Source organism: Beta vulgaris, chromosome 1 (assembly GCF_026745355.1).
Source record: "Beta vulgaris subsp. vulgaris cultivar EL10 chromosome 1, EL10.2, whole genome shotgun sequence".
Classification (NCBI taxonomy): domain Eukaryota; kingdom Viridiplantae; phylum Streptophyta; class Magnoliopsida; order Caryophyllales; family Amaranthaceae; genus Beta; species Beta vulgaris.
Genome location: NC_079202.1, coordinates 60726955 through 60747986, shown reverse-complemented (window position 1 = coordinate 60747986; position 21032 = coordinate 60726955). Strand labels below are relative to the sequence as shown.

General features: G+C 35.8%; 2 protein-coding genes and 1 long non-coding RNA gene across 10 annotated transcripts; 1 reads left to right on the top strand and 2 right to left on the bottom strand.

The window, feature by feature from the left end:
- The first annotated feature begins 1542 nt into the window (after positions 1–1542).
- LOC104885430 (probable trehalose-phosphate phosphatase 4) lies at positions 1543–12026 on the top strand. Of its 7 annotated transcripts, XM_048635956.1 has the most exons (11): positions 7830–7966; positions 8068–8114; positions 8199–8340; positions 8504–8644; positions 8934–9005; positions 9079–9204; positions 9448–9504; positions 9787–9888; positions 10641–10718; positions 10811–10951; positions 11533–12026. In XM_048635956.1, the coding sequence occupies exons 3-11, from the start codon at positions 8233–8235 to the stop codon at positions 11680–11682; spliced, it is 975 nt and encodes a 324-aa protein (XP_048491913.1). In that variant the 5' UTR covers positions 7830–7966; positions 8068–8114; positions 8199–8232; the 3' UTR covers positions 11683–12026. The 7 variants fall into 7 exon arrangements, with proteins under 7 accessions (XP_048491877.1, XP_048491940.1, XP_048491913.1 ...); XM_048635920.2 differs by lacking the exons at positions 7830–7966; positions 8068–8114 and adding an exon at positions 1543–1725; XM_048635983.2 differs by lacking the exon at positions 8068–8114 and having other exon boundaries at positions 7798–7935.
- On the bottom strand, positions 2899–12849 carry LOC109133802 (uncharacterized). 2 transcript variants are annotated; one of them, XR_007269589.2, is made up of 4 exons: positions 12392–12730; positions 9420–9490; positions 7931–8078; positions 2899–3134 (listed from the first exon to the last, which is right to left on the bottom strand). It is a non-coding gene; the product is annotated as an uncharacterized LOC109133802 (long non-coding RNA). The 2 variants fall into 2 exon arrangements; XR_007269599.2 differs by lacking the exon at positions 2899–3134 and having other exon boundaries at positions 7519–8078; positions 12392–12849.
- Positions 12850–13385: 536 nt separating this feature from the next.
- Positions 13386–20159, bottom strand: LOC104885831 (DEAD-box ATP-dependent RNA helicase 31). Its single transcript, XM_010670458.3, has 10 exons — positions 18906–20159; positions 18070–18176; positions 16945–17000; positions 16526–16750; positions 16175–16381; positions 15955–16041; positions 14828–14923; positions 14412–14627; positions 13983–14165; positions 13386–13865 (listed from the first exon to the last, which is right to left on the bottom strand). Exons 1-10 carry the CDS (start codon positions 19943–19945, stop codon positions 13638–13640), a joined length of 2445 nt encoding a protein of 814 aa, XP_010668760.2. The 5' UTR covers positions 19946–20159; the 3' UTR covers positions 13386–13637.
- Positions 20160–21032: the final 873 nt, after the last annotated feature.

Sequence of the window (21032 nt, the reverse complement as noted above, 5' to 3'; positions counted from 1 at the left end):
CTGAGTTCTCAACTTCTCACCCTAAGACCCAATAAAGAGAAAATTCTTGTAATAGCGAACAATAATCAATTTTACTAAAAATGAAACCCTTTATTAAAATATCACATGATCCATTTTCTTGAAAATCTATATAATTACATGTTAGCCAAAAAAAAAATACTTGTTGGTTAAAAAGTATCACTATATAAAATTCTCGTGTGAACACTTCTTATATGAGAGCATGAGAACACTGAAGTAATAATTGAAATGTATCATATATTAAAGATATTTCGTGGTAATCATTTTCTCCTAAAAATGTAATCATATGTGAAAGTGGTCCCACAAGGTAAAAAAAAAGAGGTTAAAGTTTAATTGAAAATGGATTACATCTTGGTTAATAATGTTTATTACAAATAACCTGATTATTGGTGTACTATCAATGAGATGTGATTGTATCTAATATATATTACTATGTTGACTAAATATCCTATTTATTTTATAAAATATACTACTTATTTTACTAAGTATATTACTCCTTCCGTTCCATAACATAGTACCTACTTCATTTTTGGTGGGTCAAACTGTAAAATCTTTGACCGAATATTCTCATTTGCATATATAAATAAACATATTCATGTAAGATCTTGTTAGATTCGTTTCAATGTGTAATTTCACAATATCATTTTTTTATATTTTTTATTAATACAAAATTGAAGATATTAAAGGTCAAAGTTACATCTTGGAGACCGTGTAAAAAACAAACAAACACTATAATATGAGACGGAGGGAATAATACTTATTCTTACTAAATATATTACATTCGATAATAATCTGAACAAAAAATATATAGAACGAGAGTTCACTCATGGTACACCCGGGTGTACCATGAGCATGGTACACCCAGGGGTATTCTTGTAATAAATTAGAATTTCAGGTGCTCATTTGACACCAAATTTGTTCATATGAGCATTTTGCTCATTTACTCATTTGCTCATTTTGCTCATTTTGTAATAAAAGTGTTTGCTCATTTTGCAATAAAAGTGTTTGCTCATTTGTTCATTTTGCTCATTCGCTCATTTTGCTCATTTGGAGAAAATAGTCTTGGGTGTATCATGAGCATGGTACACCCAAGACTATTTTGCTTATAAATTAGAATTTCAGGTGCTCATTTGACACCAGATTTGTTCATATGAGCATTTTGCTCATTTACTCATTTGCTCATTTTGTAATAAAAGTGTGTGCTCATTTTGCAATAAAAGTGTTTGCTCATTTGTTCATTTTGCTCATTCGCTCATTTTGCTCATTTGGAGAAAATAGTCTTGGGTGTACCATGAGCATGGTACACCCAGGTGTACTATAAATATTCTCATTAGAACGAATCTGAATTGGGCAAAGCTCGAGAGAAGGGATTTTTGGGAAAGAAAATACAAGCCTTTGATTTCTTAATCAATGACTGATATTTAACGAACTCTACCGTGTAGAGTTATTTTGAAACTGTAGAGGATCTCAACACAACACTGATGGGCTCGTGTCTATAATCTATATATAGTAGCTCTCTAGTAGTCTATTCCTCATCTACTGCCATTAACATAAATTTCTTGCTTCATAGAACTCATCTCTGTTTTATGCCTTTTCTCTCTGTTTCAATTTACTTGTTCAAAACCCATATTGTCACTTTATCATCCTCTCTCTGTCAGATATCGTAGGTCCGCAACACATTACACCACTATTGGAAGATAAAAGTTGGTATGCTTCTTTTTATCATACATTATATCATATGAGATGTTTAATTTCCTTATTTTACTTAATATATACGACACTTCTCATTTAACTTGTAGTATGCATCATCTCCGTTGATCCATGCATTCTACATTACTCGCCATAAACATAAACTGCTAGCTATACACGAGCCATACAAAAAAAAAAAAAAAAAAAAAAATCTAGATTCTAGAACAAGGAAATGTCACTTTGAGCAAACTATTTAGGGTTGAAGTCATGGATTATGACTAGCTAAAATTCAAATTTTGAGGTGTTGAATTTCGATAAGAGAGCATTAAGGAGGAAAACCTTAACCTAGAAAAGTTTTTTTTTTTTTTTTTCCGATCCATATAAGTCACGAAAGCAGTACAAAGTACAAAGAAGGGGAAGGGGATTCGAACCTGTGACTTATCGTTCACTAGGCCAAGACATCCTTGATTACCTTACCCTAGAAAAGATGAATCTAGTTCTTTGTTTGATTTGTAAAATGTGAGAAATGGTTTTTACAAAGGTGAAAAATAGTTCTTGAGAATAGAAAATGTTTTCCTTTTATAATAAGGTTCACATATTCCTCTTAATCTATTATTTCCACTTTAGCTTCTTCTTCTCCCATCCATCCTTTTCCCTTTATTTTCATTTTTCCTTTTTTTTCCCCTCTAAATTATTTTTGAGGAACTAAACAAAGAAAGAATACCTTACACTTGTGTGTTCCCCCTGGGTGGATCTACATAGTAAGTTGTGGACGAATTTTGATTTTCTGAATTTTTGTTAGTACAAAAACAAAAATTTGTAGTTTTTTAATTAAGTACAAAATAAACTATTTGACCCTACTAAGATATTTTATATTTATTTTGAACCCACCAATATACGAATATGGTCATATGGATCTCCGACTAATCAAGCCAGAGAGTCATCAAATAATCCACTAGTATGAAAATTCTGCATTTAACTGAATGCATTACAAGATAATAAACTTTATTAAACTTTTATTATCCAATTTATTAGTAACTTTCCTTATTTTCTGTGATTATTACAAAAAAAAAAGTCTGAATGACAAGTAAGTCGATTAGCCATAACTCAGTTTATATTTTTTTACGAAATAATGTACTCACAAGTAAATAATTTAGAAAACAAGGGGAAAAAATACTTTGTCGAGGGCAATTCTCAACTTTTCACTCAACCATTGCAATAGTAGTTAAAACTTTATGTTAATTAATCCATCTAGCATTCTTTTTATGTGTTACGAAGTACTCCACTCATACTATTTGCGAGTGTGAAACCTTCTTACCTTTTGGTTAAAAAGTAGAAACCATAATATTGACCAAACCATGTAACACAAAGGTAAAAGTTCATTCCTCTCGATGACTCTTGCCCACGATTTTGCTGCCAGACTGCAACTGTGGAGTGGAGAGATGGAAATTTTATGTTAATAATGTACTGTGCACGATATTCTCTATTAATAAAAATTGTGTATAACACAGTACACACAAAAAAAGCGCTTTTCGTTTTTTTTCTTAAAATACTCTCTATATACATTCAAGTTTTTGGATAGAAAAGAAGATAGTCACATAGTTGACAGAGTCTTAAGTGTTTCTTTGTCACGTATGTGGGAAGATGAAACCTCTCCGAGTTGTTGATTGATTAAAAAGCACAAGAAGTTACATTCTTTAGAAGTTCTACTTCATACAAAATAAAGAAATTACTTATCTCGAGTCCTTTAGTTAAATAGAGATTCATGTGGGAAGTTACACTTAGGCCTTGTTTGGTTGTATATAGGAAGTCATATTTCCTAGGAAGTTATTTTTTCCATGTATTTGAAATTCCTAAGTGTAAAATTGTGTTTGGTTGATAATGGGAAGTAGAACTTCCTATGGGAAGCTCTACTTACCAAGGGGGACCTAGGTAAGTAACTTCCTCCATTTTGGAGGAAGTAGAACTTCCTAGGAAGTGCAAATTCCCATGATTTTGCCAACCAAACAACTTCATATATTTCTACTTCCTAAAAATTTGCACTTCTCATGACTTGTTTTGTCAACCAAACAAAACCTTATTATGATCAGTCATACAACAGCTTACGCTTTCTAAAAAATAAATAACATAAACAGAAGAATGTCCTACGCGGTATTGCTCCCATAAAAAGATCCTATGGCTAACTTTAGTATAGCTAATTCAAGTGTTGCCTTCCCACCCTTGTATATGGTCTTGGGAGTGCCTGATTATGATCGTACCAAATCTGGGGATACTAAACCAGTCACAAAGTTCATGTCAAACACCAAAAAAGTAATGAAGCTCTCCTATATAGCTAGCTACATCGCACACAGCTTATCTCTTGGCTTCGCCAGGGGGACCAAAGCAACTTGGGTCGTTGCTAACATTGAAGTTGAAGGTAGGTGGCTAGGTGCTATAGGGTAAGATAAAACCCCTTAATCCCCCATTGATCAGTGGCGGATCTACTTAAGAATAGGTGAGGTCACTTGACTCATTTGAATTGGTAAAATTGCAAAAACTTTATTTTAAAATTTTGACTTTTTGAAAATTATCTTGAAAAATTGACCATTTAACTCCGATAAAATTAAATAATTACGTTTTGAATGCACTAATTTTTTTTTTCTAAATCCGCCACTGTCCCTGATGCTAGGCACCTAGCAATTAGCATAAAGACCTTCTACACATGACTCAGACCCATAATTTACTCCTTTTTTGGCAAATCTTGGTCAAAGATGGTTGTGATGATAAGACCCTCAATTCGTTAACTAAATAACAATATAATTATAAAAAACAGGTTAAAATTTAAATAGCTATAAAAAGTTATAATAAGACCTTAGTGGACCAGAAGCCTTATCCAGCCTTCAAACATAGTGACTCTTTTTAAGTTTTTTTTTTACATAAGTTCTATATACAGCAAAGAAAAAGGCTAAATACAACATCTAAAATTATGGCTAACTTAATCATGGTTAATTTAATTTTTTTTAATAATATAATTGCACAATTATTACTCACCCCATAGCAAATTTGAAAATATAAACACACACACTTTTTCCTTTACCGCGTAAGTCATATTTTATATTTTTCGGAGGGTCATTTATCATAGATGACCCCCCCTTAGGGAGGTCCCCCCCAAAACGGGGTCATTTGTGATAGATGACCCCCCAAGGATAGGTTAGTCTTTTAATATATTTTGCTGTATTTAGCATTTTTTTTTCTACTGTATATAACACATCCCTTTTTTTATAAAATTAATTAATAACAAGAAATATCCACATAGACCATGGAGAAAAATACACTCTTTTCATTATATGATATCAGGAGTTTCCCTCCCTACGTCTCCTAATTCTTCCTTTTTTCCTTATCATTAAAACAAATTCAAAACCCTAAAAGCAATATTCCACAATTTAAAATCATACAAACACCATTATTTTAGTCTAGAAATCTAATTCCATTGCCATCTAACAAGGCTCTTCTAATCATTAGCTTGCAAGTTTTATGCTATGAAATAAGTACATGACTAGAAATTAGAAAGATCTTACATCTTAAAATTTGCTCCAACATAAAAAGTCCTTTGTATATTTAATATTCATATTGAGTGTTCAAGGGATGAAAGACTATGTTCCCTCTCTCACCATCACTAAAGACGTATTATTATTATTGTTTTTCACAGGAAAAGTAAAACTTTTATAAGATAAAAAAAATTGTGATGTGATCTTCATTTTAAACTAAAAACTAATAACTTGACTAAAGACTTTATGTCCGACATGATACTTTACTTGGATACTTCATTTTAAACTAAAAACTTGACTTTTTTTCTACTATAAAACAGCCAAATCAGACACTTAGACACCCGTATTCGAATAGACGCTCAATCCGTCCGTGTCTGAGTAACATGGCTGCAATTCTATCATTTAATAGGTACACAAAAACGAAGCCCTCAATGTGATGTGATCTATCCAAAAAAAATTAATAAAAAAAACTTTCCCTTCAAGTTGGGGAAAATGAGAGGGGGGTTAAAGTTCCTATCACGGGAACCCCAATGGGGTAGTGACAGTACTGTCAAGTAGCATCAGATCATGGACCCAACACAATTGTTTTAGAAGAAGAATTAAAGTAAGAAAGTATGTAGGCCAGAAGGTCGGTGAAAGCACGGCGATAAATAACGACCACGACCAGATGACAGTTGGGATTCATCCCTTGAACTGAAAGATACATTTGTCCTATATGAGATCAAATTTTTGTGGTGGTCCTTGCTATGTTTCCACATAATTGAACTCCAATCTCTATCCTAAGTTGTGTCATGCTTGCAAAAGATTATGGTACGAAATTTAGAAGAAAAACTGCATATAATGTAACAAGGGTATATTAAGAATCATATTCAAGAGCTTCAAAGTTTTAAACAAACTGAAGCAAGAATTTGATTATATGTATAGTCCAGAGTCAAAGAAAAAAAATGCAAATCAGCAAATTTTAGCTGTATGCCTGTATCATACATTACTGGCAATGAAGCATAGAATTAGCATCGAAAATAGCTGCGTAGTATGGGACCTTTTTCTTCCTTCTATTTTTCGGGGAGGGGGGTTGGGGTTGCTGGTGGTCAGGACTCAAGTAACAGTTCAGTCCATTGTATTCAAAAGGAGCAGATAGGTGCAGAAGCTTAGACGACGCAGGGGATATAAAGATCTTAACAACTAATCAGCAGAAATTAAAGACACTTGTAGTTTCGACCTGAAATATAAGGAGCCTAAAACTTGATACACTTAACGAGTACGAAGAATGAAAACCACCAACATCCAAGGCTAATGTCTGACGTCTAATAAGCTGAAACCCACAAAACACCCAAGGCTGAAGCCTGTTAACGCCAAAGATACGCAGATTGCTATAGCAATATAATTACAGTATTGCATCCAACTAGCACAAAGATTTCAGGAAATGGGGATTGACTTTGTGAACATTTGATAAATTCAGTCATACAGTTAACATTGTAGGAATTTTACACGTAATACAAGACTCCATATATTGCCTCATATGGTGATTCTTGGACATGGCAGTATCTTGTACTGGGTTGCTTTTTGTTATAAATGATTTGATAAGAGTTGATGAATATCCTAATACGAGAAAAAGTTCATTAGCACCTAAAATGATCGACTCTGTAAATAGCCTAATGACAGTATTACCATTCATGCTTACTTACAAGGACAAAGTTCCATAGCTCCGAGTATGAATAACTCCGGTAGATTTTTTACATCCATGTTTAGCACAATCTCTTATTACCAAAGGCTTCTTAAACCACATGTCAAGTACAGCGACCTATTACATACTCCATAGAAGATGCCTACATCATCACTTGTCAGCTTGACATTCAAAAGTAGTGAATTATTAAGGTTTGTCATGCAAAATATTATGTGTGGCATTGCATTGTCCACTGCAAACGAATGGCAAGTCCTACAATACAGATAACTAGATAGCAGTGTCACTATCACTTTTGTACCTATTCTATTTCTTGCTATGCTAATAATAAGTGGCCGTCACTGCCTCAGTGACCTGTTTGGATCGTTTTCGAACCTCACTTCTGAAAGAATCCAACATATTGCCTGGCTGAAGAAAAAACAGAGGTTTCTAATGTGGCCCTTAAAGTTCTGGGAGGTAGCATACATAATGTTAAACACTTAAGGTCCAAAACCATTAGATTACATTGAAGATTGTTTGATTCAATATAGGTTTACCTGAAATCATGAGTAGCAGTACCACATTATAACCTCCAAAGCTTTTGGATCTACTATTTCTTCCATCTTTGCTTTTTTTTTTTTTTCTTTTTTGTAAATCATATCTCTCTCCCTTTTTGAAGTGACAATTTTGCAATTGTCTTCGAATAGAACTAAGCCTGCCTCTTGTGAAAGAGGAAAGCAAGGAGAGGAGAGGGGTAGGGTTCAAGTGGGCATCTGAAACCGAAAGTACTACTGTCCCCACACAAAAAAAGGGTTGTGACTCCTTTTTTGTCTATAGCAATGATGCTCAACTCTCTATATAACTACTTCAGAGACCTTAGCTTGTTAAGATGCCAAACAGAAGCTTTATGAATCACTATTTAGTCAAATCAAGGTCTCAGATTTCAGACACTCATATCCTAGCAAAATAGGAAATCTAGGAAAGGGTAATTTACAGCAAAAAGTTGCAGATGAAGATCACAAGATTTCAGCCTTACCCAGGGTAGCGTGCATCTATACTCGTAGAAACCGCTGTATGTAATCTTGCTGCATAATAAGCTCACCCATTCCTTTCATAATAGTAGCTGCATTGCACCTTTGTAGTCAGAGCCAGCCTTTTCTTTTTGTTAAGCAGATATAGCAGATCTGTAGCGGAGGCAGAAGCAAACCACAAATTAGCATGTGATTCTTTTAAATTATTACTCTGACATGTATATTCTTTCAGCATGGTGTAATAATACTAATTGACACAACATTTTGTTGCAGGTAAAGTTTATAATTTAAAGTATCAGTTTCAGCAATGGGACTTCCTAGGTTGATTGCCAAACTTAGCAATATGAAGTCGGTCTCAAGCTCAACGTTTGATGAAGACAAGAACACAAATTGGCACTCATATGACTCATGGCTAGTAAGTTGCACATACTTTGTTGAATATAAATACATGAAATGCCATGTACAGAACAAGCACAATTACGGTTCTCTGGTGGTCTGCTGGACCAAAATTTCATAGAACAGACCATAACTACAATATTTAAATTCCCTTATATGTATCCCTTTTCTATGGTAATTAGGAAAAGCACCCTTCTGCTTTGGACAAATTCCAGAAGATGATGCATGGAGCTGAGAGCAAAAAGATAGTTGTGTTTTTGGATTACGATGGAACCCTTTCACCAATTGTTAATGACCCTGATGTTGCCTTTATGACTGACAAGGTAAACAAAAAGATAAAAGATAAAATTACATGAAAAACAAATGCAGTTAAATGTAAGCTAAAACTTCAATTAGCATCAAGAAATTAACAGCGCAACATTAACCATTCAGAATTATTTTATATTTTTGACAAGTTCAATGCACTATCATGCAACAATAACAAAAGCAATAACCAGCATGTATGCTACTGATTCACGGTCTAGAGAGCTCCACTTCTATGCAGATTTACCCCTAAACAGTCAAAGCATTATCATGTGATCACTAATCACAGTAGAAAATGAGCAATTGCAGATGCGTGCTGTGGTGCATGAAGTTGGCTGTTGTTTCCCAACTTCAATAATCAGTGGAAGGAGCAGAGAAAAGGTAGTGTAACCTATATAAAATCATACCAGAAAATAAGATAGATAAGCTCTAATTTTTTTTGACCTTTTTATAGGTATATGAATTTGTCGGATTGGATAATATATACTATGCTGGGAGTCATGGGATGGATATAATGGCACCCTTGCAGCCATTAAGGATTAGAGATTGGAAGCATCATGCAAAAGCAGTAGACCGAAAGGTTCTCTATGTTGGCTTTTCCCCTCTATTGTAGCTATGAATCTGTAAGCCTATGCATGAATTCAGCCTTAATCAATAACTTTCTTTTGCTCAATAGTCAAACAAATAGAATGATGATAGAAACGAGCACCATAAATCTGTAATATAGCATAGGTTCTTCAGCACATAGATTTCACTGATTGCGAAACAAGGCACATGCAGCAAACCTCCATGTACCTTTCCATTAATGGTGTTTCTCTTGTAGGGAAACAAGCTTGTCATCTATCAACCAGCAACCAAGTACTTGCCTGAAATGAATCAGGTTAACATTCAGCATCCATCTCATATAATACGTTATATATGCTTTAATTCAGAGAAATCTCAACATTCAAAGAAATAGAAGTATATAAGTTGAGTAAGTTGACAGCTCTTGAAGTGTTATCTAGTTGATGATTTCACATGTAGATAATTACTTGTCTAGAGCAGAAGAAAATAAGTAATGTTGATGGTACTTGGTAAAAGATTCATGAACTGCCTGTATAATGATAAAATTCAAAATCTTTCACATTCAATGTAATTAAACATCACATATTTTTCCTTATAGATACAAAAGTCATTAAAAGAAAAAACTGCAGCAGTTGAAGGCGTGAACATTGAAGACAACAAGTTCTGCATGTCTGTCCACTTCAGAAATGTATCAGATCAGGTAATTCAAGCTGCTATTATGATTAAGGTTACTGTTCAATTTAGCAGCAAGCCAAACGTTCAGCAAATCTATTACAAAATCTCATCAAATTTTATTAAAAACAAGCTGGAAGGATATAAAATCCCCTTTGCACTGACACGTGAGTGATCTCAAGATCCTGGTTGTCGCAGACTACTTACTTTTGGAGCTGAAAGTGCTACATAATCACCCCATCCTGAATCACCATAATCCCCCTCACCCTCACCCATGAAGAAACAAATATATAGGTATGAACTCCTATACATACACAAAAAGAAGGCGATAGTGAACATAGTAGAGTTGATCAGCTTGGGAGAACTTATATTCTAGTGTTATTATTTGAAGCACAATCCTGACCTTGATCCCCTCTAGAAAATTATTATGCCAATATTTCTCAAAAAAAAAAGACAAGAAATCTGAAATTTTATATTATAGTAATATTATTTTGCAATTAACACAAACACACAGAGAAATTATACATTGCACCAACGCAAGACAACTCCCTTTCAGAAGGAGGAGAGAGGAGCCTTATGTGATCCTAATGCTACTCTGATTTTATGAAGAATATGATCCTAAGTCAATCGAATATATTTTCCACTTTTTGGATGCAGGATTGTTGAATAGACAGTCCAGATTGGTTCCCAATAATTACGAAGTTACATTAGCTGCACTTTAAGCTTGATAATGTGGGAGTAAATGAAAAAGCACTTCTAACATGTATGCTTAAATTGCAGGACTTGGGCACATTAGAAGAGAAAGTTAAGTCTGTACTGGAAGAACATCCACACTTCCGGCTAACAAGAGGTAAAAAGGTACAGTAGGGACAGCACAATTTCAGATATTCGTCAAAAGGATAGCAAACATTACTTAATTTTCATTTTATAAAGCGCTCTCTTTCTATCAGGTCTTGGAAATACGCCCACCGATTGAATGGGATAAGGGTCATGCTCTAGAATATTTACTTGATAGCCTCGGGTTGGCTAGCTCCAACGATGTTCTCCCAATATATATTGGTGATGACACAAGTGATGAAGATGCCTTTGAGGTATTGATCCATCATTCTCAACAATAATTTTACATTTGCTAGGATACATAGGCTATCGTAATTTTGTTTTAAGAGTGTTTGGTTGGAAGGAAAATACAATTTAGGGAAAGTTGGTTTTAGGGTTTCTTATGTTTGGTTCATACAACAACAACAACAACAACAAAACCTTAGTCCCCAAATGATTTGGAATCAGCTAACAGAAGTCGTCATAAAAATCGTTTCCCTGGCCAATAAAACAATAAACACAAGGGAGTAAAATAAACAAAAAAATGAGAAAGTGAAAGTGAGGAAAGTAAGACAAGCAAAGTATACACTAGCTTATCTTGTATGTAACAAACAAAGAAAAGCTAAAGTATAATTGTATTTTCGTCTCAGCTATGTTTTTCAAGAAAAATAATTGTCCATCGAACACAGTCTCCATCCAACAAATAAAGCCTAAGAGAAAAGCTGTATAGCGTATTATGAAAGTGTTCATTGGACCATAGCCTTTAAAGGACAATGAGCAGATTAAAGATGTTCTTGTTTTCATGCTGTTTATATATATTTAATCACAATCTTCATTATATGTTTTGAAATTGTAGCTCATACATCGGAAAAGACAGGGTTATTCCATCATCGTCACTTCCATTCCAAGAGAAACATGGGCATCCTACTCTTTGTATGACACAACAGAAGTCATGCTATTCTTAGAATACTTATCAAAGTGGAAGAGGATCAGTTCATCAAGCTAATAGCAGATTGTCCAGAAAGGACCAAGTATGTGAACTGCCATAAGGCTCAGCCACCAGACGACCAAGTCAGCCTGTTAGCCAAGAGAACTTGCTATCACCTATCGACATACCCTAACATCGATAATTTTACTACTTACAAGGCAAAAATAGATTGTGTACATCATCCAATCAGGCAACAAACAAAAACTCCTCGGAATGATCTTTCAGCTTATGAAGTGAATTCCATCATTTCGCTCCAAATTTTGGCATCAAAATTGAACAAGGAATGATTCATATAAAAATCACCAGCTTGATTTTCTTGTGTTATATCAACTTGTTCATAATATATGATAAATTTTGTGTAACTTGTATCGATTTGTTGCTGTCAGCAGTTTTCTCATTAATCTTCACTTTTATTTCTGTTTTGAATTTCATATTTGATTTATCAGAGCAAATATTTAATAACCTAAATAATCAAGTATAAACCAGTGCAATTCTAATCAAATTTTAAGCTCAATCCATCATTTAAGCTCTAAATTCAAAAACAAATCCAAAAAATCAGTCACATAACTTATTCATGATCAATATAATCAACAACATTGAGGCGTAATTTCGAATTCATACTACATTATCATTTATCAGCAAATAGAAATTCTGATGCCAACAATAATCAAAAAATTAGGAAAAGTGAAAAGCAATGGCGATCATAAAGCGATGATGAGTTGCATACCTAATCGCAAAAATTGCGCGATAAAAGTGAACCGGCATTTCATTGAATCAATGAGGAGAATTTATGAATGAGAAAGAGCAGCAGTGAGGCAGTGATCTACTGATAAAATCAATTCCTCCATTAACGAAATGTTGTTGATGTTCTCCGTTAAAATAAAATATTGATGTTGATGAAGATGAAGATGATGACGACATTTCATGGACTAACGGCTACCAAGACCGGGAGGTTAGGAGTTAGGTTTGGGACAAGGCAATGTTCAAAAGAAGAAGTATAAATAGCTAATTAGCTATCATGTTCGTCATGCTTTGAACCCACGATCTTGTATAGAAAATACGGAGTTTGTACTAATAAACAAACATATTAATGATGTTTAAAAGTTTTTGCATTTTAAAATAAAAAAAAGATATAATATGACTTAACAATAAAGTTATACTAAACTATGATATTTTGTAGTGCATATATCGTTAAATTGATTAATTCCTTAATTGCTAATATAATCAGAAACAAAAAAAAATACACCACATATTATTCCATTCACAAATGTTTATTAGAAGTATCATACTCTTGATTCACAAATGTTTATTAGAAGTATCAAACTTTTGATTATCGTAGTTATATTGGTTGTTTTCATTCAATTTATTATTCCTTAACTTTAACTTCTATTAGAACTTTAATGGTGAACAGCATCTTGTAATTTGACTTGTCACGTCATTCTCAAGCAATGGTAAATTAAGCTATAAATCCCTTTAATGATCAGCTATAAGATTTGTTGCAACTCACAAGTAGATGCAATAGGTCCATGGAGAAATTCATCCCCTAAGTAACTAACATCCACAAGATTCAAGGTTGCCCTTATTAGTTCGAAACCCACCTTCCACTTTTATGACAAGAGTTCGATTCTTAGCCTGTAGACAAGAAGATCCCTAATTTTCCCAACTTGAATATTCATCTAACCTTAAAAAAAAAGTAGCTAGCATCCACACACCCACACGTATTTCAGTTTACTTCACGCAAAGTATAAATAAATCGCTAGGTGAATATACACCTTGATCCAAGAATATACACCATCTAACAATAGCAATTTGAACTAATAACCTCTAACCTACTACCAAAAACCTGAAATGATACATGCCAAAGACAGCTAAAGTGCGACAAGATTTAATGTTACCAAAAAATATAATTGCCCTCGAGTGTCAGCCTAAATTACATAGCTCGAAATCAAAACAATATAATCAGTTGATTACATCTATTTGATACGCAAACCAGGGACATTTTTCAAGCCCATCTTGCCAAGAACCATTTTGGCAATGGCGGGAGGCGTATCAAGCCCCATGCTTCGACTAAACTCATTTGCTAGCTCTACAAGCCTCGTTTTGTCACGCCCCACGTTCTTCGTGGAATTATAGTACCCAAGCCATGCCTGGTATGCTGCTTCCTTGTTCTTCATCTCAACCTGTGCTAAAGCCCGCTGAACCTATCATCACGAGACGTAAAAGGAACACAAATAAAATAAAAAGCAAGATTAGAAAGAAATCTCAAAAGAAACTTCAAAATAGAACCGACAAACGAAGGCAAACATCTGATATCTTACTTTCTTCCTTATATCAGGATCAATCATTGGAGTTGTCGCTTTGGTTATTGGAAGATCCTTGATAGAGCTCAAGAAAAATTCCTCCCATGGTGCCAATACGAGTATCCCTTGCCCTTGTTTACCTTTCCGTCCTGTTCTGCCAAGCCGATGTATGTACTGTTCTCTATCAGATGGAACTCCGAGCTGTAGATGAAACAAATGGTTTACGACATGAGATTTTAGCGAGACAAAGATAGTCAAAATTTAGTTTCACAAACAAATGGTTAAACATACAAAGGGATATTTTGGTATTTTCCAGGCTAAACAAATGGGTAATTTTGAAGAACAAACCCCCTGATGGAGGCATCACTTCTCAACACCCTCCCCTTAGGCCTTAATCTAAGGGCATATGGCCATATGCTAAGTCAAACAACCTAGGCAGTAATGTACCTGTATAACAAGGGTAACATCTGGATAATCAACTCCACGTGCTGAAACATCTGAAGTTACAAGGATGAGACCCTTTGACTTGCGGAACTCATCGGACACTCTGGTCCTGTAGCTCTGTGGCTTCCTCGAGTGGATCTCACGAACATTCAAATTAAGCTCGCCAAGAAGATCTGCAACGAGTTTCGTCACCATAGCTGTGGTACAGAATACGAGAACCTGCATAGCAGCATGTTGCGACTTCAGATAAAAATCGTGAAATAAACGGCATATCTCTAGGTAAGAAATCAATATGGAGTTCAAGGATTGTCCGATCAGGCAAGGCAACTACGGAAATCATGGCAGAGGCAAAGTCGGCCACAAAAAGAAAAAAGATACCAGATAGATTTTTCCCACAGTAAAAAGATCAATATTTGCACCTTATAGTTCACATCATCTGAGATATGCTCCCTAAGCATAGTGTATAATAGAGGAAATTGGTTCTCCAATGCAGCAGCTAAATGCATCTGCCTGACCTGAAAAGTTCATACATAAGTTTTGAGTCAGAAAATAAAATCAAAATTACCTAAATTACCTAATACGTATTAACCCCCCCCCCCCCCGGGACGGGCCATGGCCATGTGGGCGTAAGACAAAAATTATAGCTCTAGAATCCATACGTACTTTTTTTCTTGCCATAAGTGGTTTTTTGGCAATTTTTTTGCTTCAATTACTTTTCTTACCCAACTCAATACTCCATGTACTATTTTGAGAGCCACCTCACAATAATGGCTCACCTCAGGTTCCCCTCTCATTCTCTCCCCTCTCTAGTATTCCTTTCTAACTCCAATTTTTCATATCCAAGCTCTGATACTCCTCTTTAACCACCTCTTTTTGGGGTAATTGAAGGAGTTGAAAATGTAGGAGAGAAGAGTAGTGATTAAGAAGCAGATTCTTTCCTGCATATTTTGCTTCCTATCCTTCAACTCCTCCAATTACTCCAACTACTACTTGATATAATACATCCTATTGACCATGACATTTTTCATCTTTCATATTTCAATGCCATGGAAACTTAATTGAACTAAGTGATTAGCATAACACAATTCTTATGCAGAAGATTTAGATTTTTGCCTTCATTTTTCTTTTTTGATTTTCATGCCTGAGACAGAGGAAAAAGCCAAGGAGGGAAGGAGAGAAGAAGTTATATGAATATTAGAGAGAGCAAAGAGAGGACTAGAAATCACTAAATGAGAGGGACTGCTGGTGGTGAATAGTGATGGTCAGAGGGGGAAAGAAAGTAAAAGAGTTAGAAAAAGACAAAGCTTGTTCGTGATGAATGATAATGATGATGGCAAGGAGGAGACAGAAAGGGGTCAGGTTGAGATAGGACTTAGGATTTAGGAGAGCCAAGGTGAAGGGGAAAAAACTGTAAATCAACTTCTGGTGACGGCAAATGGGTTTTTCAATTTAGAGTACACACCTAGTAATTCAGCCAAACATATACAGCAGGATATTACAAGAATATACATGGAAACTTTTGACAGCAATAGCACCGTAAACACACCTGTGCATGTGTCTCCTCGCTACCTTCTTGAACGGTACTGATGAATTCATGATCTCTTTTTAAAGCAATATGGCTGATTTGACGAACCTTCAAAAAGAAAATATTCAGACTTTATTCATTCTCTGGATCAAAGGAAATTGCAGATTAAAGATTCATTTCAGAATTTCTTTCACATCATTGCACAGAGGACATGCAGCCACTTGCTGAGGAAAGAACAAACCTCATCTGGTACGGTGGCGGAGAACAGAAGTGTTTGCCGTTGTTTGGGAACGGCAGCGACAATCCTCTCAATGTCCTTGCGGAAACCCATGTCTAACAAGTGATCAGCTTCATCAAGTACAAGAACCTTCACTCCCATAAGCCGAGTGGCAAATCCTGCAGTGTTCTCAACGTGATCCCTAAGCCGTCCAGGAGTAGCTACTAGAATCTGTGTCCATTGTAAGTCAATAAAGAGCCGTCAGAGGCAATTTAGCGATAGAAAATACTGGGCATCATGATGATTAAATTCTAGATTTCAAATATGTCCATTAGAGGCTTTGTATAAACTACTCGAAAGATTTATGTATCTGACCTGACAAGGATTTGCCTGCATGCGCTTCTGCTCAACTGCAAGTCTAGTACCTCCTATCACAACTTGGACACCAATGGAAGAATGATACTTGAGTAACTTGTTAGCTTCTGCAGCAGCTTGACTAGCAAGCTCTCGTGTTGGACATATTACGAGAACAAGAATTGGTGGTCGCTTCTGATCGCGACCAGCAGGAGGTGTATTTATCACGACTTCAATGGATGGAAGCTGAAATTAAGAACAAGTCTTAGTATCAAAATAAAATAAATAGATATATTTTGAGGTAATAAATTAAATATATCTCGAGTCTTCTCTTGAAACTCAGGATATATTAGGTCTTTATTTTGTCAATAGATCAATTTAAAAACATGTGCTGTTTCATAGTATTTGAACACTCTTGATAAAGATGAAATATGTTTTACCAAAAATGCTACAGTTTTTCCTGTGCCTGTTTTAGCTTTTGCCATAACATCCTTACCTGAAATATACCAGGAAATCAATCAGGTACTAATTAAGCGGCAGCAAAACAAATTCGAAATGGAGGTTTAGCTTATCAAGCATGGTGTTAAATTTGAAAATCAACAGAAATCCTACACAAGCTTTTGAGAATGACAAAGAGGACAGAACCGTGCAATCAAAGACTCTACTGCTGTTGTATCATTGAGCTCTAACTGGAATATGCATTGAGCTGTTGATGGATGACATATTGCAGAGAGAAAAGGCCTCAGGGACTAATTAACAAATGTAGTTGCTGGTTGCTCAATCAACTAAAATCAAGATCTAACAAGAGATATTGGACTTAAGCATCTTAATGTCAAAATATGTGTGTGTGGGTGTATTCGCCTATTAGTGCTAGTGCTACTACCTAATTGTAAGTCCTATCATTCAGAGATGAAATCTATGTTGTTAACAGAAACATAAGTTGGCATATAAAAAAACCTAAACCCAACGCCCCAAGAGCAGTGAAGTCATAGAATAAAGGTAAACTAAGTTAAAGACTCAAAAGATTTCTTAGTAGAATAATGTTCAACTCACCCCATCCCCCCCCCCCACATTAAAAGAACGCAGAAAAGATCGCCTGTTATAAGACAACTCCCACTTGCCACTAAAAACACCCAAAAGCTGGAATATATGAGTGGTGAACAGCCCGAGGACCACGGAGACTAGAACAGACTTTACCGCTTAAACTAGTTTGCACATCCATTGGCAACAAAAATATAACCATCAAGGGCATACAACGTACATTCAGCACTCTAATCGTCTATTGACAACTTGTACTTATATTGCAGCTCCCATTTTGTCTATTGACAACTTGTACTTATATTGCAGCTGCCATTTTAACCAAAAAAAGTACCCAACTGCCCAACAAGAGCAGAAACCATATCTACGCATTTATATATCATCTACTAGTACAAATAGACCACATATAGCATAGTTCTTGTCTCCCTAACTCAGATACCATCATACCAAATACCAATAATTCTCACATTGCAAAGTAATCAGTAGCACTGCAAAAATAAGTTTTACTGAATACTTTTCTTATTGACCTTTTAGAATAACAGGGAGAGTTGCCGCTTGCACCATTGTAAGCTTCTCATAGCCAGCATCCCTGATTGCTTTCAGCGACAAGTCTGAGACAGCACATTGATCAAACCTGCAGACAGTGTGGAAATAAGGCATTGGCTGAATGGGAAAATAAACACATATACAGATCCATAACTCCTCAAAAGTAAAATCCAAATAACTGAACTGGCCATTCGGAACTACATATCCCATTCACAAGGCAAACAAACTAATAGCAACTCCTTCGGAGGAAGAGCCTCCAGCACAATGCCTGCCCTTACGACTTACATAGCCCATGACTGGATTAACACACGAGAGATTTTGTTTCTTAGATACCTTTGCCTGTCCCTTGGGGTAACCCTGAATGGCATTATAAATTGGAAGGTCAGGATTTAAATAACTTGTATGGATGGATCTATTAACCTGTACTTGCCGGATCGAGAGAAGATAAGCTTGACTGGCTAAATTGGATAGAGTGAGAGGCAATCCGTGGGTAAGGATATTTTACTCTGACAGAATTCAATCCCAACCTTGGATTGATGCTTTAGGGAAAGGGTGCATTGGATAAATCAGGAGGGAAGAACATCCACCATAAGCAGAAAGAAAGACTTCTAAATTCAAGGAGATACATTGAATAAAACTTCCATCTCTATCACACACTGAAGAAAATTATATTCATGTACACTTAGCTGGTTAAATGCAAAATATATACCACTCATAACAAAATTCCATAAGCAAGAAACCAAGGCTAATGACAAAAGTAAATGAATCAGATAGCATAGAAACTAGTAAAAGAAACCAAACATATAATGAAACACACCTCGTTTCGCTAAGGTAAGTATCAACACTATCTGATGAGCTAGGTCCAGAACTCGGTTTCTCACCCTCATTTGCAAACAAAGAACTCCTACTCCTAATCACAACTTCCTCATCATCATCATCAATATCCTCATCACTATCATCCTCATCAATCAAATCCAAAAACCCAGAAACCGACTTATCCTTCCCTTTCCTAAACTCAAGTTCATCAACCTCATCCTCCTCCTCCTCCGAAACAAACGCACCTCGCTTCCCACCACCCACCTCAACACTACTTATCTTCCCACCTCCTCTACTACCACCCCCGCCACGCACATTTCTCTCCCCAAATTCTCTTTCTTTTCCCTTCACACCCTCCCTCCCCACAAATTCTCTTTCTCTACCTATCCTCCCACCTCCTCTAACACCCCCGCCTACGCCTCGACTATTCCTACCTCCAAACTCTCTCTCATTTCCTCTCACACCTTCCCTCCCTATCCTTCCACCTCCTCTAATCCCCCCGCCTCCCCGACCGCCTCTCGTCCCGAATTCTCTCTCATTTCCTCTCATTCTCTTCTCTCTCCCCTCATCTTCACCCCCAAATCTCCTCCCAAACCTTGGAGAATCCTTAGTAGAAGAAGGTACATTATTCGACTCCCGCCCCCGCTTACTAACTTGCCCCTCACTCCCCCATTTCTTGCCTAATCCTCTATCAACATTCTCCTCATCATCAGTAAAAACACCAGACTTAAACGAACCAGTTCTCAACCCACTAACCCAATTACTCAACTCATCTTCATCCTCAATTAAACTCTTCGACGTTGACGCTGCTTTAGCAACCATCTCTCGCGGGTATTTGGGTCCGGAATCGGACCTTGATTTAAATGGGCGAGTTGAGAAATTACGAGGAGGAAACCCTAACCCTAACCCTAGATATTTGAGTTTTAAGGGGAAAATACGGCGAAATGTAGGGATTGAAGAAGAAGGATTATGAATTGAATTAAAAGACATAGGAAGAGGAGAGAGAAGGGAGCGCAACGGAGGAAGTGGTCTTACTGGCATCAGATGGAGTGGTGGAGGAGAGAGAATTTCTGGGTTTTTCCGGTTTCCAGTTATGATAAGGTTAGGAAATGGTGGAGAATTTGAGGTGGGAAGAAGAAAGGGTTTAAGAAGGGTTTTTCAGCTTCCGGTTTCCAGTAATTCAGTGAGTTTTTTTTAGGTTTAGGGAAGATTTTTTTGGGTATATGACTTCTTTTTTACTAGGTTGATCTTTTCGTTATTGGCCTAGTGTGTACTTAAAATTTAATAAAGCACTAATTTGGATAGGGCCTACTGGCCTATAGTTTTTTTTTTTTGGTCTTTAGACGAGAGAGATAAAAATATCTGATTTATTATATATGCTCCTTTTCATAATACTCGCTACAATTTTCATTGTGGGAAGTTTTACATTACTTGTTACATTTCTTTTTTAGGCAATAAACTCTCTCTATCTTTGTCCTCTCACATGGGTCCCTTTTCTTTTTACTCTCTACCCCTCTCTTTTCCAAAATTGCCTAGGAGTCCGTGAATTGAGAAGTGTAGCGAGTAAAATGAAACAAATGAAGTATATTTGATATGAAAATCATTTGGGGTTTATTTGACAAAACTAATTGTCGTTGTAGCTATTAGTTGTTAGCTAATAAAAACAGATGTCAAAATTGCTTTTAAAACGATTAGTATTCGATCTTCAAAAGCTAAATCTACCACGAAAGCTTTTTTTAGCTTTTATAAAACACTATTTTAGACACCAAATCTTGCCTCGAACACTATTTTCACTATTAATAGAGTTTTGACTTAGCTCGATTTCTATAAACTTCCTCAAAAGCGCTTGCTAAACCCACTCTAGACGAATTTTACTCATATTTTTAGTGAGTAGTATGAGGAGAATTGCTTATTGCCCTATTGGGTAGCTCTAGTATTCTCCAATTGGAAGAGTATTCTTTGCCTCTCTCTTCGGTTAAGGAGAAACTGGTTGGGAACTGATCAGGATTTGTTTGCATAGTTACCCTCACAGGCCACCTGTACAAATTCTCTAGAGTTTTATGAAACTCTACAAGGTAGAGTTGTATGTGAACCATACATTTTTAAATCAATGGCTCATATTAGTGGG